At 34.6% G+C, this 15,537-nt stretch overlaps 1 protein-coding gene across 1 annotated transcript in view; it reads left to right on the top strand.

The window, feature by feature from the left end:
- The first annotated feature begins 848 nt into the window (after positions 1 to 848).
- Positions 849 to 15,537, top strand: part of LOC140040598 (zinc finger C3H1 domain-containing protein-like) — a 23,156-nt gene continuing 8,467 nt past the window's right edge. Inside the window, exons 1-19 of the mRNA XM_072086651.1 lie at positions 849 to 1,512; positions 1,840 to 2,114; positions 2,612 to 2,789; positions 3,123 to 3,349; positions 3,883 to 3,991; positions 4,474 to 4,733; positions 4,820 to 4,918; positions 5,049 to 5,186; positions 5,850 to 6,268; positions 6,428 to 6,602; positions 7,823 to 8,008; positions 8,195 to 8,868; positions 9,318 to 9,449; positions 10,095 to 10,432; positions 11,397 to 11,562; positions 12,047 to 12,230; positions 12,601 to 12,789; positions 14,442 to 14,603; positions 15,002 to 15,171. Coding sequence (XP_071942752.1) covers positions 942 to 1,512; positions 1,840 to 2,114; positions 2,612 to 2,789; positions 3,123 to 3,349; positions 3,883 to 3,991; positions 4,474 to 4,733; positions 4,820 to 4,918; positions 5,049 to 5,186; positions 5,850 to 6,268; positions 6,428 to 6,602; positions 7,823 to 8,008; positions 8,195 to 8,868; positions 9,318 to 9,449; positions 10,095 to 10,432; positions 11,397 to 11,562; positions 12,047 to 12,230; positions 12,601 to 12,789; positions 14,442 to 14,603; positions 15,002 to 15,171 — 4,652 coding nt within the window. The 5' untranslated portion in view covers positions 849 to 941. The remainder of the gene's footprint in view (positions 1,513 to 1,839; positions 2,115 to 2,611; positions 2,790 to 3,122; positions 3,350 to 3,882; positions 3,992 to 4,473; positions 4,734 to 4,819; positions 4,919 to 5,048; positions 5,187 to 5,849; positions 6,269 to 6,427; positions 6,603 to 7,822; positions 8,009 to 8,194; positions 8,869 to 9,317; positions 9,450 to 10,094; positions 10,433 to 11,396; positions 11,563 to 12,046; positions 12,231 to 12,600; positions 12,790 to 14,441; positions 14,604 to 15,001; positions 15,172 to 15,537) is intronic.

Below are 15,537 nucleotides of genomic sequence, written 5' to 3'. Positions count from 1 at the left end.
CTTCCAAATAATCAAATCTGGTTCTATTTTCTCTACAGCTTTGTTCACAGATTTCTCTGGTGGCGCACAGTGCTAAAATGAATTCTAATTATTATCACTTTTCGCGAGTGCAAATAAAAGGGGTATTGTAGCGCAAAGTGCTAAACTAAATCTTATTTATAATACTGTGCGCGAGTGTAACCAAAATGGATATTTTCCCTTCCAAATAGGCCTAAATCAAATCTGGTTTCTATTTTCTCTACAGCTTTGTTCACAGATTTCTCTGGTGGCGCACAGTGCTAAAATGAATCCCAATTATTATCACTTTTCGCGAGTGCAAATAAAAGGGGTATTGTAGCGCAGAGTGCTAAACTAAATCTTATTTTAATCACTGTGCGCGAGTGTAACCAAAATGGATATGGTAGCGCGTAGTTACCAAAATGGGTATGGTAGCGCAATGTGCTTAACTAGATCCTATGTATTATCACTGTGTGCGAGTGCAAACAACATGGGTATAGTAGCGTACAGTGCTAAAATAGATCATATTTATTATCACTGTGCTCAAGTACTACCATAATTGGCATGGTATGGAAGCGCACAGTTATAAAAAAAAAAGGTATAGGCCTAGGCCTAGGCCTAGTAGGACACAGTGCTAAACTATCGCTGATTTTAATCGTAACCTATTCATTATTATGACTGTACAACCAAAATGGGTGTAGCGCACATACAGTGGTAAACTTATTGCCGATTTTAATCGTAGACTGGGACGCGGCATAAACCAATGGTATGTCAAATATATATTGTATGACCTCTGGGTCTCCGTAGAAAATGTGTTATTACAAAAGAAGTACACACCGAACCGGAAGAGAGATCATCAGCCGCATGAATGCCATGGCGTAGTAGGGGCCTAGCCTAGGCCGCGTGAGAAAACATTGCTTTATATTCTTAATTCTTAAATTGTAATGATGGAAGAAGGGGAAATAGAAGATGGTGAAATTGAAGATGATTCAGGTGATACTACTGTAGTTAAAAACGATGAAATAGATGTCACAAAAAGGGATTCTAGTTCAGGCCTTCTTGGTGGTAAAGCCAAAGTGACTGCCTTCAACGAAGCGGGAAAGGTCTATCGAAGGGACGGTAAATCCGGAGGCCTAGGCCTAAGTAGAGCTGCCACTAGAAAGAGACCGTATCACGGAAGTGGGTTTGCTAAAAGGTCTGAAAAACCTGTTTCTAGGACCGGTAATTATCGTAGTGATAAGCATTACGATAATAATATTAATAATTGTTACAGAAATTATGATAATTCCAAAAATAAAGCTAAAAAAAGACAGCATGAACTTGAAGATGACCATGGTCCTGGATATTGGATGGATGGAAATGGTTCAAAGTTTATTGAGAAAAAATACAATGATAATAGAAAAGATGGTTCAAGAAGAGAAACAAAACCTGAAACAAGTTTTAAGAAATCAAAAAAGACAATAGAAACAAGCCTGTCAAACTTTCGTGAAAGAGTCGCAGAAGGACCATCATCATGTATCCTTTTTTTTTTTTTCCGACAAATGACTTTTGAGATACATTTTTTAAATGTGATGTTTTAATAATATATTATTTATAAGGTTATTAATAGTAGGTCCTACTTTTAAAATAAGAAAAACTTTCTCTTGGTGGAAATGATTTTCTGGTAACCGTTCAACATTAATCATTTTTTACTGGAAATAATAAAGTGTATACATACAAGGTGTCTAGATGCTGTTGGAATCATTTCCCAGCACTCAGGGGAAGAAGTAGTTTACAAGTAATGATTGTGTACTTCAAAACAAAAGTACATCCATATATTTATCCTTGATGAATTAACTATAGATTCGGGGAAGAGTGTACTTCCAAAAGTTGGTATTCATACAAATAAAAAAAAAGATCCCGAAGATTTTGAACAACTTCTGAAGGAGCACCGCATGGTACATGAGGCGATAGAAAGAGAGAAAGAGAAGATAAAACAAACTGAAAAAGAACTTAATGATGGAGAGATTGATTCCCAAAGCCTCTTAAAAAACATAACACAAGAAGAAAATAATTTAAATGCAAGCCAAGCTACTGGTAAACTTGAAATGTCATCCGACGTCCAACCTGCAAAGTGTGTAAGTTAAATAATCCAGATTTCTTCTGTATCGCACATGATTAATAAATGTAAATAAAAAATAGTAGGAGGTATAATGAGCAGACCATTACTAGGGTGTCTCTTAATCATGCATAAATGGTCTTTCACACCTGTTCCGGCACGGTTTCGGTCTGGCGAATTGAACATCAATGTACGTCTATACGCTAATCGATATGCAAGTAGCAGTGTGAAAACGAAACATTGACGTTCAATTGGATTTGCCGGACCGGAACTGTGCCGGAACAGGTGTGAAAGACCCTTTAGTCTTGAACATTACATGGGTTAGTATTTTTAAAGTTTGCAGTGTAAATACACGCAACCCGTGTAATTAACGGATTAATGGATCAGGTGTGAAATGAAAATTTATCTGGACAAGATACAGGTTTGTTCTAAGCTATGCGGTGTAAAAGGGGTACTACATAGTTATACTTGATAAATTGCTACTTTCTCCATTAAGCTCATGAAATTATTTTGTAGCGTGCAAAGGAAAAAGATGAGAATGACGATGATGAGGATATTTTGGAGCTACGATTAGCTGCATTGACATCACTTGCTCAGAAGAATGAGAAAGAAGAGGACAAAAGTAAACCAAAACAAGATTTGTTCCCCAGAAAATCAGAAAGTTTGTCCAATAACTCAACAAAAAAGAGAACAAGTAAATAAAGAAACTATTTAAATTTTAAATCTATTATGGCTGCTTACCTGGGGAAACAATATTGTAAGAGTGTTGCCCTGATTAGGAAACTCAGACAGCATTGTACGACGAAACGTCTTGACTCATCAGTGCTGTCTGAGTGGCGTCTGGTGTAGTTTTTATTTGTCGGAAGAACATGTTTAAATTGACGCTGTCTGAGTTGGCCATAAGGTTTTGAAGTTCAAATCCTTCACACCCTAGTGGGATTTTGTGTTGCTTGTATAAAATGATGCAAAATGACATTCTAAAAGGATTAAACAAAGTTTATGATGAAATTCTTTCAATTAATTCTAGATACACCTCGAAGGTCATCTGCAATATCAAGAAGCAGAAAGGGACGCCATAGCATTCGTCAATCGCGTCTAAGACCACGTTCACGGTCAACTAGTGGTCCAAGAGCACGGACAACAAAAGACATCTTGGAGATTGACGATGAAGAGGAACGAATTAACCAGTTCTTGCTCTACCTGAGAGAAACACCAGAAGCAAGAGATATGACTTGTAGTACTTCAACTGATAAGGTATGGGCAGTCAAAACAAAATTATCAGTTTATTTTTTAACCAATAAAGTGCGCATAATCAGTCATTACCAAACAACCAGTACAGTAGCCCAATCACATCGCAAAAATTTTTCCTTTAGGTCAAAGGTTAAACATCGCATTTATCCCATAATTATCTGATTTGAAAGAGACAATTTTTAATGAATTTTTCTCAAGTTGAATCAGTTAAACCCCGCGTCCACAGGCAGTTTATCAGTTAATTTTTATCGGTTAATTTTTGGCTGCGGAAACACGGCCATGGTCTGTCAAAAAAAAATAACGGTGCCTTTAGAATTCCTCTATTGCGGTTGAGTTTGAATGAAAGGAATGCAATGAAATGTTATTATTGTACCTAAATCAAGGTAGCTTGGACTGTGTGGAATATTTGAAAAGTTTTAATATTAGTATCTGTAATAAAACACACATTTACCAGGAATTAGTAGACCATACAGTAATATACTATTACTGTTTTTAAATATACTTTATAAATATTAGATATATTAAATTATATATAGGAAACCACAGAAGCTGAAAGTTCAGATATGCCTGGTAATGAATCTATTCCAGCAACCATGGGTGTTGATAACTATGAACAAGTTGAAATGGACATCGATGAATTGCAAGGTATGTACACATTTTTTGTAACACCATAGTCACCTGATATGCTTTGAAAATTATTTCTTATTACAGATGCCATATTTTCCATGTTTTTTCTAATACCCTTTTCACATCTGCAAAATGTAACAAGTTGTAACCAGGTTTGCATAGTGTGAATACAATTTGTGGAAAATCTCACAAAAACACACTGATGAAAGACCTGTTCCGAGATGTCCCGAGTTAATGCATGCATGTGTGTATTGCACTGGTATTAAACTAACCAATTATAGTAATTGAATAGCGCGTAACTATGCTTTCTTCAAAGATTTCACAATGCATGACAAACTTTGTTCATTTTATTGCCAGAAGAAACTTGTTGTTGCCGTGATTTTTTAGCAATACAAAGGTGTCACAGATTTGGCTAATAGGGCATATTATGCCCATTTATATTAAAAAGGCAATATATCTAAATTGCCCTAAGTATCATTAGTATTATTATTTATATTTAGAATCGGAAGAGAAGGTCGAAATCCTAACAACTGAAACTGGTACTGATAAACCAATAGAGCTTAGCCAGCCTCCTGTCCCTGGCACACAACCCATTCCTTGTGCTCCTCCACCACTACCACCTCCTCCTCCAATGGAATCGGATCTTCCAAAACCACCGGAACCAGAGGAAGAGGATGATGAGGAGGAAATGGCGCTTCGTCAACTTCTATTGCAAAACTTGAAACAAAAAAAGATGGTTAAGGCAACTGAAGGAACAAAGGTAATTTTGATTTTATAACAGGTTTTTTTCCCCATATTTTTTCAATGTGCATTTAATTTTTAAAAATAAATTTCAATTTATTGTAGGAATCTAAAGCTTCTCAAGGACCGTCACCAGTAGTAACTCCTAGAAGTGAATCACCAAGTTTTCAACGACCTATTAAAAAAAAACCATCTGTTATTAAGGTAAAAATACTTATAATAAATATTCAAAAAATTGTTTACATTGACTTTTCAGCACATTATCAACACATTGCAATTTGATTGATGACAGTGATAACTATAACATGTTTATATTGTTATTCTTCTGTAATAGATACCTGTTCATAAAGAAGTAGTGATAAACTTAAATGATAGTGATAGCAGCGATGATGAAAACACTTCAAGTCGGGCTTCATCTGGCTACACCAATATGCTTGACCAATTCTTAAAAGAGGCTCGTAAAAAAGCTGATGTAAGTACAGGAGAATCTTTTCTTTGGAACACCTCTATTCAGAGGACACCTCTATTCAGAGGACACCCCTATTAAGAGGACACCCCTATTAAGAGTGTATACCTATTCAAAGGACACCCCAATTAGGAGTGTACCCCTATTCAGAGGACACCCCTATTAAGAGTGTACCCCTATTCAGAGGACACGCCTATTCAGAGGGAACTCTTATTCAAAGGGAACCCTTATTCAAATGGCACCCTTATTCAAATGGCACCCCTATTCAGAGGACACTCCTATTCAAAGGGAATCCTTATTTAAATGGCACCCCTATTAAGAGGGCACACCTATTCAGAGGACACTCCTATTCAGAGGGAACTTTTATTCAAAGGGAATCCCTATTCAAATGGCACCCCTATTAAGAGGGCACACCTATTCAGAGGACACTCCTATTCAGAGGGAACTTTTATTCAGAGGGAACTTTTATTCAAAGGGAATCCCTATTCAAATGGCACCCCTATTAAGAGGGCACACCTATTCAGAGGACACTGCTATTCAGAGGGAACTCTTATTCAGAGGGAACTTCTATTCAAAGGTTTCCTTAGTTTTTCAACTGCAGTTAGAAACCATATATATCCTATAAACTATTTATTTATCTCATTCATGATTTAATATTTTATAATACAGGCTAATAAACCAGGTTCGTTTAAAGAGACTATTCCCTCCTTGCAACCAAAAACACCAGAAGCTATGAAACAGCTATCCACCACACAACAAGAAGAGTACAAACGTTTGAAAGAAGAAATTGCAAAACGAGAGAAAACTAGAAAAATTAAAGGTGGTATGAATCAATCACCTGTCCAGTCTGATTTGGATACGCAGAGTCAGGATGAAAATGAAAAGAATATTAAAAGACCGACTGCGGGTTCCGCAACAACTGAAAAAAAATTGGAGAAGAAAGTTGACAGGAAGGAAGATGTCCGTCAAGGATCAAAGAATTTAAAAAATATTAACAAAACTGATTTGGAGAAAAAAGCTTTAGAAGAAAAACGTGCATTAAAGCAAATGAAAATAAAAATTCTGGAGGAGAAACTAGTGAAGTTCAGGTATAATTTAAATTATTATTCTGTTTTATGTTTCATTCTTTCAGCTACCCTGGTCTCAAATTTGATTCAAGATTTTCTCTGACCACACATAATTACACGATTTCAATTTGGCATGATAATTTAAAACTATCATAACAAATCAGTCCTTTTTTTTTAAAGGTTAGCAATTAAAAAAGATGTAAACTTGTTTGAAGAAGCGGATCAAAAACTGGAAAAGAAAAAATCAACATTAAAGTTAGCAATGGCGAAAATAAAGAAATTAACTGAACAACTTGAAACTGTCAGAAAAATTGCAAGTGCAAATGAGAATGGCATAAAAAAAATACACAATGACGTAAGATACTTGTTTACATATATTTCTTTTCACAACAATAATTCCTTGATAAGATAATGTGGAATCTTAATTAAAAATGTTTGGCAGTGTGTGCCTTCATTTCTAACTTATCCACACCAGAGTGAAGAGACAGAGATACTCCTTTTTTGTGGCTGTGTGTGACAGAGGCTGTGTGTGTGTGTATACCGGGTGTAAGTGCCAAATCCAAGCTAGGTATACTGTACTTGTGTTCACTGAAGGGTGTCAAGTGAACAGGTGACCAACCATATGGGTTATGCTAATGAGGGCATAGCTTGCTTGGGCTGTGGCTGGCAGTTGGATAGTTAGGCTTGTTGGGTAAGGACCTAGCAAGCACAAAAGGCTTACTTAGAAGCCTATAGAAGTGGTAGATGTACCAAGGCTTACTTAGAAGCCTATAGAAGTGGTAGATGTACCAAGTCTTACTTAGAAGCCTATAGAAGTGGTAGATGTACCAAGGCTTACTTAGAAGCCTATAGAAGTGGTAGATGTACCAAGGCTTACTTAGAAGCCTAAAGCTGTAGTACAGTAGTATTTGATATAGTGTATAGCTATAGCTGCACATGTTATCCAGGCATATCTTTGTAAATCGGATCAAGTCGGAGAACAATTAAATTCCGCATTAGCAAGAAACTTGTTTGTGCAGTTATACCGGGGTAACCCCTACTCATCTCAAACGGTGTACTAGGTTTTTTTTAGCTAGATGTGTAGACTGGACCTACGGTTTATAGTCCTTATCCGAGAAGATTTGTTCTACTTCCAGAATCATAAATTGAGTAAGCCTCGAACCCTTGCCGATGTTATGGCTAAGTAATTAAGGTTCCACTGTCTTAATTGCTCGGCCACTTACTCGCTCTCATTAAATGAGATGGATTTAACATTTTTTTAAGCTTACAACCTTTTATATATACATACATTGTTATATTAAACTTAAGGGTAGTCAATGCAGAACCAATTCATTAAAAAGTAAATAATCCTAGTAGATACTCAACTTAATATGAGACAAGAGAACCCATTTATCCTTGATTTAAGTGTAAATTGACGTGCTTATTTAATTTGTTATATATATTGAAAATGACATACGTGTTTGATCCAAAAAAATGACTAGGGTAATAATAATGTTCATCGCTTTGAGGTTTTACAACATTAGGCGCTATATAAATCATTATATTATATTATTATATACATTATTATTATTATAGAAAACGCTGTTGCATTCAAGATTATTACAACTTAAGAACAGAGAGTCGCAATTATTGGAGACACTTGCAGGCATTAAAGGTGTACCACTGGACACGATCATTAGCAATTATAGAGCTCTGAATAATTCCAGGATGAATTCGTCTTCGGTAAAGAAAACTTCATCAGGAGTACAAAAAACAAACGAGGTAAGTATTGTTGAAATATTGTTGAAATTGTTTATCATTTTGGATATTTCCTATTAGATGGATGTGTGGGATGAGAAGGGTGGATAGATGTGATAGATGGATAATAAGATGAGATGGATAGATAGGATGAGGGGAACCAGCAAAAAATATATAATTTTCATAACATTCTTGATTTTTGTTTTATAGTCAAATAAGCGGCAGAGACTTAACTCGGAAAAAGAAACAATACTAGCCAAAGAAAAACTGGAACTGATTAAATTGCAAGAACTTGAAAAAATGTATGCAGAAAAAATTGCAAAATACAAAGAATCCCACAAACAACTGGCATTGAAAAAGAGATTGATAGCCTCTCCAGCTGTTTCCAAAGTTCTGAAAGAAGCCAACATAAGTGAGAACATTAGACCTTCAAAACAACTGTATTTGAAGGACAAAATTACTGTTCCGAGTGCTTCTGGAATGAATGGTGAAGAAAACAATGACTTGAAAGTCCCCAGAAGGAGATCTTGGTTGGATGAAGAGAGTTCAACCATGAAACCATCTCTTTCGGCAGAATCTTCACCCAAAGAACCAGTTGTAAAGAACTCGGAAAAAATGGAATTAGACAAATCAGAGATTGCTAGCATTTTTAATACTGAAGAGTTAGAAAAACTAAAGAAATTACAAGAACGTCGGGAAAAGGTGTTGAGGTTCTGTGATTGGACGTCTTCAATTGACGCTAGTGTTTCTAAAAAAGATTCATCTGATTTGTCTAGTGGTATTAAAGTGGATTTAGTATCGCAGCAAAGCTCTGTCAAAGAACTTGTCAGAAATACATCAATAGATACTTATGAAAGCCCTTTAATGCCATGGAATGTATTCAGGTAACACATTAATTACAATACACCCTGTCCTTAGTACACCCATATTTAGAGGATAATTTCCCATGAAACGAACAATGCCAACCCCAATTCAGATAAAACCCAAAGCACACTTTTTAGGGTCCCAAAAATGGTTTACTGTATGTACAGTATTACAAAACAATTTTCATCCACCATCATTGCAAAGGCTACATACCAGGATGATAATGAATAATAAATAGTTTTAAACATACAAAAGACATTACAAACGTTTTCATTCATAGAACTACCTTATATAGAATAACCATTTATACTATCTTTGATAAAAAATAATATTTAATTTTAAAAATCCAATCAAAAAACGTCATGATCAATAACAATAAAAGTACAATATTATTGCTCGAAATTGGACGTGTGAAAATATAAATGGTCGTAAATTAATTATGCTAATTTCTATTGATATCTTGTTACAGGTTAAATCCATTATTCAAGCGATTGGCATCGGAATCACAGGGGAGTTCAACTTTCTGTAACAAAATTAATCCATTTGCCATATTTTGTCGATTTGAACTCAATGGAAAATGCAATGATGATGATTGTAGATGGTAAGTCAACTGATTATAGATTATCAATAAAGTTTTTGTTTAATGTGAATATCTTGACGTGTTGAATAAATATGTTATATTCATAATACCTTTAATTTACCCTATCAAGCCTATAGCCAGGATCTTTACAGGGCAAGTGCGAGTGTAACCAGCTGAACAAAAAAATAAATTGAAAGGCCTACAGTACGTAGTACATGAAAGTAATTTGTCTGCTGGCTAGGTATAGGATTGGACAATAAATTGTGATGAGTTAGGCCTATTTACTAGCACTTTCGCTGATGGTCTTCAGGAAAAAGGAAGGTTCTTTCAAACCTTACAAATATATTTTATAATAAATCTGTAGAATTTGTACTGCTTGTTGTATTGTAACCAGTATTAACTTTTTGTATCTATATATTATGTACTGTATACAGTATTTAATTTTGTAAACATTTTTTATGGGTCGAACTTCTTGTTACAAGATTGTTCCTCCATTTTAAAGGAGAGTAGCCAAGGTATTAACTTTATATATATATATATTCTAACTAATTCAGAACAGTATTTCATTTTGTAAACATTTTGTGTTGGTCGAACCTCTGGTTACGAGAGTGTTCCTCCAATTTAAAAGAGAGTAAAAAAATATTATTGTTTATCGTGTCTTTATAGGCAACATGAACGAGATTTCAAAATGAGCTTTGAGGAAACATTAGCCCATCTTGTTTCCTACAATGTTTCCATCGTTGGCGCAACAGACAAAAGCACATTGCAACAAATTCAGAGAAAGGTCTGGCTGTTTGCCAAAATGAAAGTTCAAGATTTGAAGACAGACTCGGAAGAAGAGAAACAACAAATGATTGAAAAGACCATGAATTTAGTATTTTCAAAGCCTCAGAGGACTTCCCTAAGATTTGAACCAAGACGTTGGAAGGTTACTCAGAGAAACAAGAAGACATTAGAAACTGATGGAGAACTTTTGACAGATGAAGATGTCAAAATTGTATCTGGTATAGTAAAATAATTTGTCTACATTTGTCTTCCTAAAAATAAATAATGTTCTTCAATCAAGGTTGGAAGTGTCACTCTCCTGTCAAATATTTTGTAAATTGATATAAAGTTTGCGGTACACCACATTCTCACTCCTGAGGACGATCAAAGCATGTTGATCGAAACATTGAGAAACTCGACAGTTCTTTTCAGAACTAATATATGTGGTGTACCGCAAACTTTAAATCAACATTTGATTTCGCCATGCAAACCTTCAAACAATATATTTTGTAAATTATTTAAAAGTTTATAGAGTATTGCATTCTGATGTCACAATACTTGTTACATGGCAATAACCCAATTACGAGAACATCTGGTGTATTTTAAGTGACTAACTTATTACGTTTACCAGCTAAAAGTTTTGTAAAATAATTTGGAAGTAATGTTCAGTTGAAAATGACAGCAGAGAATCACTATTGAATCGCCAGCCTGGAAAAAAAGTCATTAAACGCTTGGGATATTGCTGGGTAACAAGGGATGTTATGTGGTATTGTGACGTCAGCACCGTGATACTTCATCATTGCCACTAACAGACTGGTAGAAACAAAAAAATATGAAATGAAAAATTACAAATCATGGTGATGATGTATAATTTTGGACGGAGGTAAAACTACAAGGGAGCCCCTCATTTGGGACACCCCTATTCAGGGGACACCATCAAAAGAATGTGGGAAATATATTATAGCCAACTGCTATTCAAACGACACTCCTATTAAGGGGTCACTTTTTTGGGTCCTGAAGTTTGTACTGTTGTATAAAAAATATCAACATTGGTGGACCTACAAATAAAAAAAATAAACATTCCCAAATAAAATTGTTTAGAACTCTACACAACGGAACCTTAAAGGTGGTACAAAAATGCTAACTTCTGCAATGATCATAGTGCTTAATAATAAACGATCATGTTTGTTATTTTTCTTGTAGAAACGAAACCTATAAGCCTTGTTGACCCAGATTTTATTGAAGACGATGATTTGCGCTATTTTCAATCGGATGTTGGTACAGGTCACCTTGAAAATTCCGTCCTACAAAAACCAGATGATATTCAATTATGGTTGAAACTTGCCTACAAGCAGTTGAGCAAACCAGGGTAAGACTAATTAAAGTAATTACTTAATTAGAAACTTAGCTCGATTAAAGATATATTATCCCCCTGGAAAAATCAAATTTTGTTGAATATGCCATTTGATTTTTCATAATAATAATTGACTAAAAATTGCATTGAAAAAAAAATTATTTACCTAAAAAACTGTAATTAGAAAGCAAAAAATAGTTTAAATTTAACAATTTGTTTTGTCTGTTTATAAGTGAAAAAATTGGTTTTTTTGTGGAAGTGATTTAACTTCATTAAAATTACAAAAAATGGCCTATTCAAAATCTGATTTTAATAATTTTCATTTAAAATGTTTTTGGAGGGCAATACATCTTTAAACAATCCAAGGAAATAGGCACTTAAATTTTTAAATTGAGAACCTGAGGGATCTAAAAAAGAATCAAGTTCATTACCATATACTTTTAGGCTGTTAAAAACATATAAAGAATACAGTGTAATAAACCAATTAATTTGTTTCCAGAAATAGTAATTTGGACAAGGCATTACATGCCCTTTCACGTGGCTTGGATAATAACAAAAATGACCCAGATTTATGGCTTCATTATCTGACATTGTACAACAAACGATCCGACAACCATGACGATGTGATGGAGATGTGTAACCATGGTATTCAGTACACAAATGACTACAAAGTTTGGCATAAGGTAACAACTATCTATCACTAATGCTTGCTTCCCATTAGAGCCTCAACACAAGGACGTAAACCCAACGTAAGTGAGTTGACCAATCACAAGCGATAGATTATATGAACTATCGCTTGTCATTGCTCAACACGTTTCCTTTGCGTTTACGTCCTTGCGTTGCGGCCTAGTGGGAACCAAGCTTTAGTAGTTTTCTCGGTATACATAAATGCTAATGGTAAAAGCTACGTTATGTTTAGTATGTTATTATTTATTTAGTTTTTAGTTGTCTGAGCCATGTGAATGATCAGCTTATCACCTGATTCTTGCTTATAAATCAAATGAGTTCAAAGGTTAATGACTTGGTTTCTCCTATCATTTAATTTTGATTTAGGCATTATCGATCGCTAACACCATTGATGATAAAGACAATCTATGTCAAGATTTGCTACAAGCATTACAAGATGAACAAGAATCTAGCCCATCAGAGATTGGTTCTCACAGACTGCTTGAGATGTTGCTATACAGATGCCAATTGCATTGTTTAGTTAATAAGAACGACTTTACTCTAGAAATACTCAGAGTAAGAATTTTTTTTTTTCAGTTGATATGTACATTAAGTACTATATTAATCCAGGTTATTATTATTTATAATAGTTTATAATGTTTTAAAGCGTGTCTAGAAAACTTAGATCTAGAAAACTCAGATCTCAGATATATCTGAGTTTTTTAGATCTAGAAAACTCAGATATCTGACTTTTCTAGATCTAGAAAACTCAGATATCAATATCTGAGTTTTCTAGTTCCAAAATGGAACTAGAAAACCCAGATCATCAAATGAATCGTTCTATTATTATCAGAGGGTAGCTTGTTTGAAATACTACAGTATTATACGTTTTCTTACTAATAATAATTATTATTGTAACTTTTAGTAGCGGCCTACGACTTAAATCATAAAGAAATACAGTATACACCTTTTAAAATGTAGGCTTAGCATTTAGGCCGAGCCTAGCTAAGCAAACTCAATTTTACGGCTCAACGTGTGGGCGCTATCGCGATGTATCACGAAGAGTAGGCCTGGCCCGGGTACTAGGCTACAAGTGGTCAACTCGTAACTCGTACCTCAACCAACTCGTACCCACACCAACTCGTACATACCTAATTTTTAAGCCTACATTTTAACAGTAAACGTGCACTGTATTTTCTTTATGATTTAAGCCGTAGGCCGCTTCTACATGTTACAATATTAGTAAGAAAACGTACACAGTAACCAGTTTCAATAATAAATAATACTCTAGTATTTCAAATGACCTACCTTCTGATTAATAATGGAATGATCCAAATGACCTACCAACCAATCATATGATGATCTGAGTTTTTTAGTTCCATTTTGGAACTAGAAAACCCAGATATTGATATCTGAGTTTTCTAGATCTAGAAAAGTCAGATATCTGAGTTTTCTAGATCTAGAAAAGTCAGATATCTGAGTTTTCTAGATCTAGAAAAGTCAGATATCAATATCTGAGTTTTCTAGACACCCTGTTTTAAAATGTATTGTTATACATACACACATACAGTATATATTATGCAGATATTAAATATAATACATTGATTTTATATAGTGCCTAATGCACTAAGCACTCTAAACATTATTACCCCGGCAATATTTTGGATCAAACACGTCTGGAAACATACTCCCATAATATAGCAGCCTGTTATCAGTGCAGTTGTGTTTTGACCTATACCAAGTACCCATTTGTAAACCTGGGCAGAGAGGCAAACTTAAGTAAAGTGTCTTGCCTATAAAGGATACAAGCAATGCAACAAGCTTTGGATTTGATGATCTGTAGTCCAACATACTGTGCCACACAAAGTAAGCTTGAACCTGCGAATTGTATGCGAATATGCTTGAGGCAAATGCAGAGCAGAATAGAAATAATTAAAGATGCTGGTTTGCTCATTTCATCTTTGACTATTTTTTGGTGTTATATATTAATATCACGTAATTCCTTTAAATAATGACACTTTAGTTTTAATAACAGTATAGTATATATATATATAATAGTATACTGTCCCGCCAGAGACATTTTTTTCATACAACTAAAAAATACGGAACTTTCGCCAATGAGCTATGCTCGACGCGATTATGAGATCATGTTCCGAATATGAGCACTGTTTCTATAATTTACAAGATGATTTATATATAATAGTATACTGTATTACTTTACATTTCAGGATTGTGTTTATAAGACCAATGAATTTCTTATACTTGAGATGTTGACATCTTCTGATAAATGCTTAGTGTGGCTGTGTTACATACATTTCAAATACTTTAAGCATCTGCCACAAAGTTTATTTGATTCTACTGAATCAGCTCCATCTAGACTAGTCTCCAAGGTAAGGCCTACATATCCTATTATAACACACCTGATTGCATTCTTGCAATTTGATTGGTTAATTACGCATCATGTGTAATTTGGAATTAGCCCTACCTAACAGAAAAGTGATATCTAATAGTGATAATTAAAGCGCTTTAATGCACATTCAGATTTCTATATAAACTGCGCAAGCACAAATTCAGGGGGTCACAATGAGCTTAAGCTCATTGTTGATGACTCAGTAAATTTACATAACAAATCATTACACGACGTCAAAAATGTCGACAATTGCGACACAAAGGAAAATATTACTGGATTCCAATCTGGTAATATATGTCTGAGTTCCTAATGGCTCATTCACCTACATCAGAATATATAGATACATATGTTGTTATGATTTTTTATATTTTTATATAGGAGTTGTTTTATTCTCCCTGGACAAAAAGCAGCATTTCTGTATTGGATGAGATTGAGAAAGACTTTAATGATGCAATTGAGAGGTGTAAGGAACTGAGTGATGTTGATAGTGTCCTGACATGCATGCCTTTATATGAGAACATTGTGCAAATGTATATAGCATGTGACAGGTAAGTGGTTTACTTATTTCGTGCACTAGTATTTATAATTATGCTCAAATTCAAAACTACACTCGCACATACAATCTACCATAAGTACACAAACAGACATCATTCCATCAAACAGTCCTAATGAGGTACTTTGCATAACATGTGGTTGTTATGCATAAAATACTGGATTTGCTATAAGTCTCTTGTTTCTTTCAGTGGCTTTTTTCCAGATTAGGTATCAAATGCCATGTTTATGCCAAAATGTTTTCCTTTTCACAAAGCCTAGCCAAAACACAAGACCAACATCTTAACATCCTTTTGCAAACTTATGGTCAGTTAGCCAGCACTCAGATTGTGACTCTGGCTCTGCTTGTATAAGAAAAACAA

Source organism: Antedon mediterranea, chromosome 2 (assembly GCF_964355755.1).
Source record: "Antedon mediterranea chromosome 2, ecAntMedi1.1, whole genome shotgun sequence".
Lineage (NCBI taxonomy): Eukaryota > Metazoa > Echinodermata > Crinoidea > Comatulida > Antedonidae > Antedon > Antedon mediterranea.
This window is presented reverse-complemented; position numbering and strand designations above follow the sequence as displayed.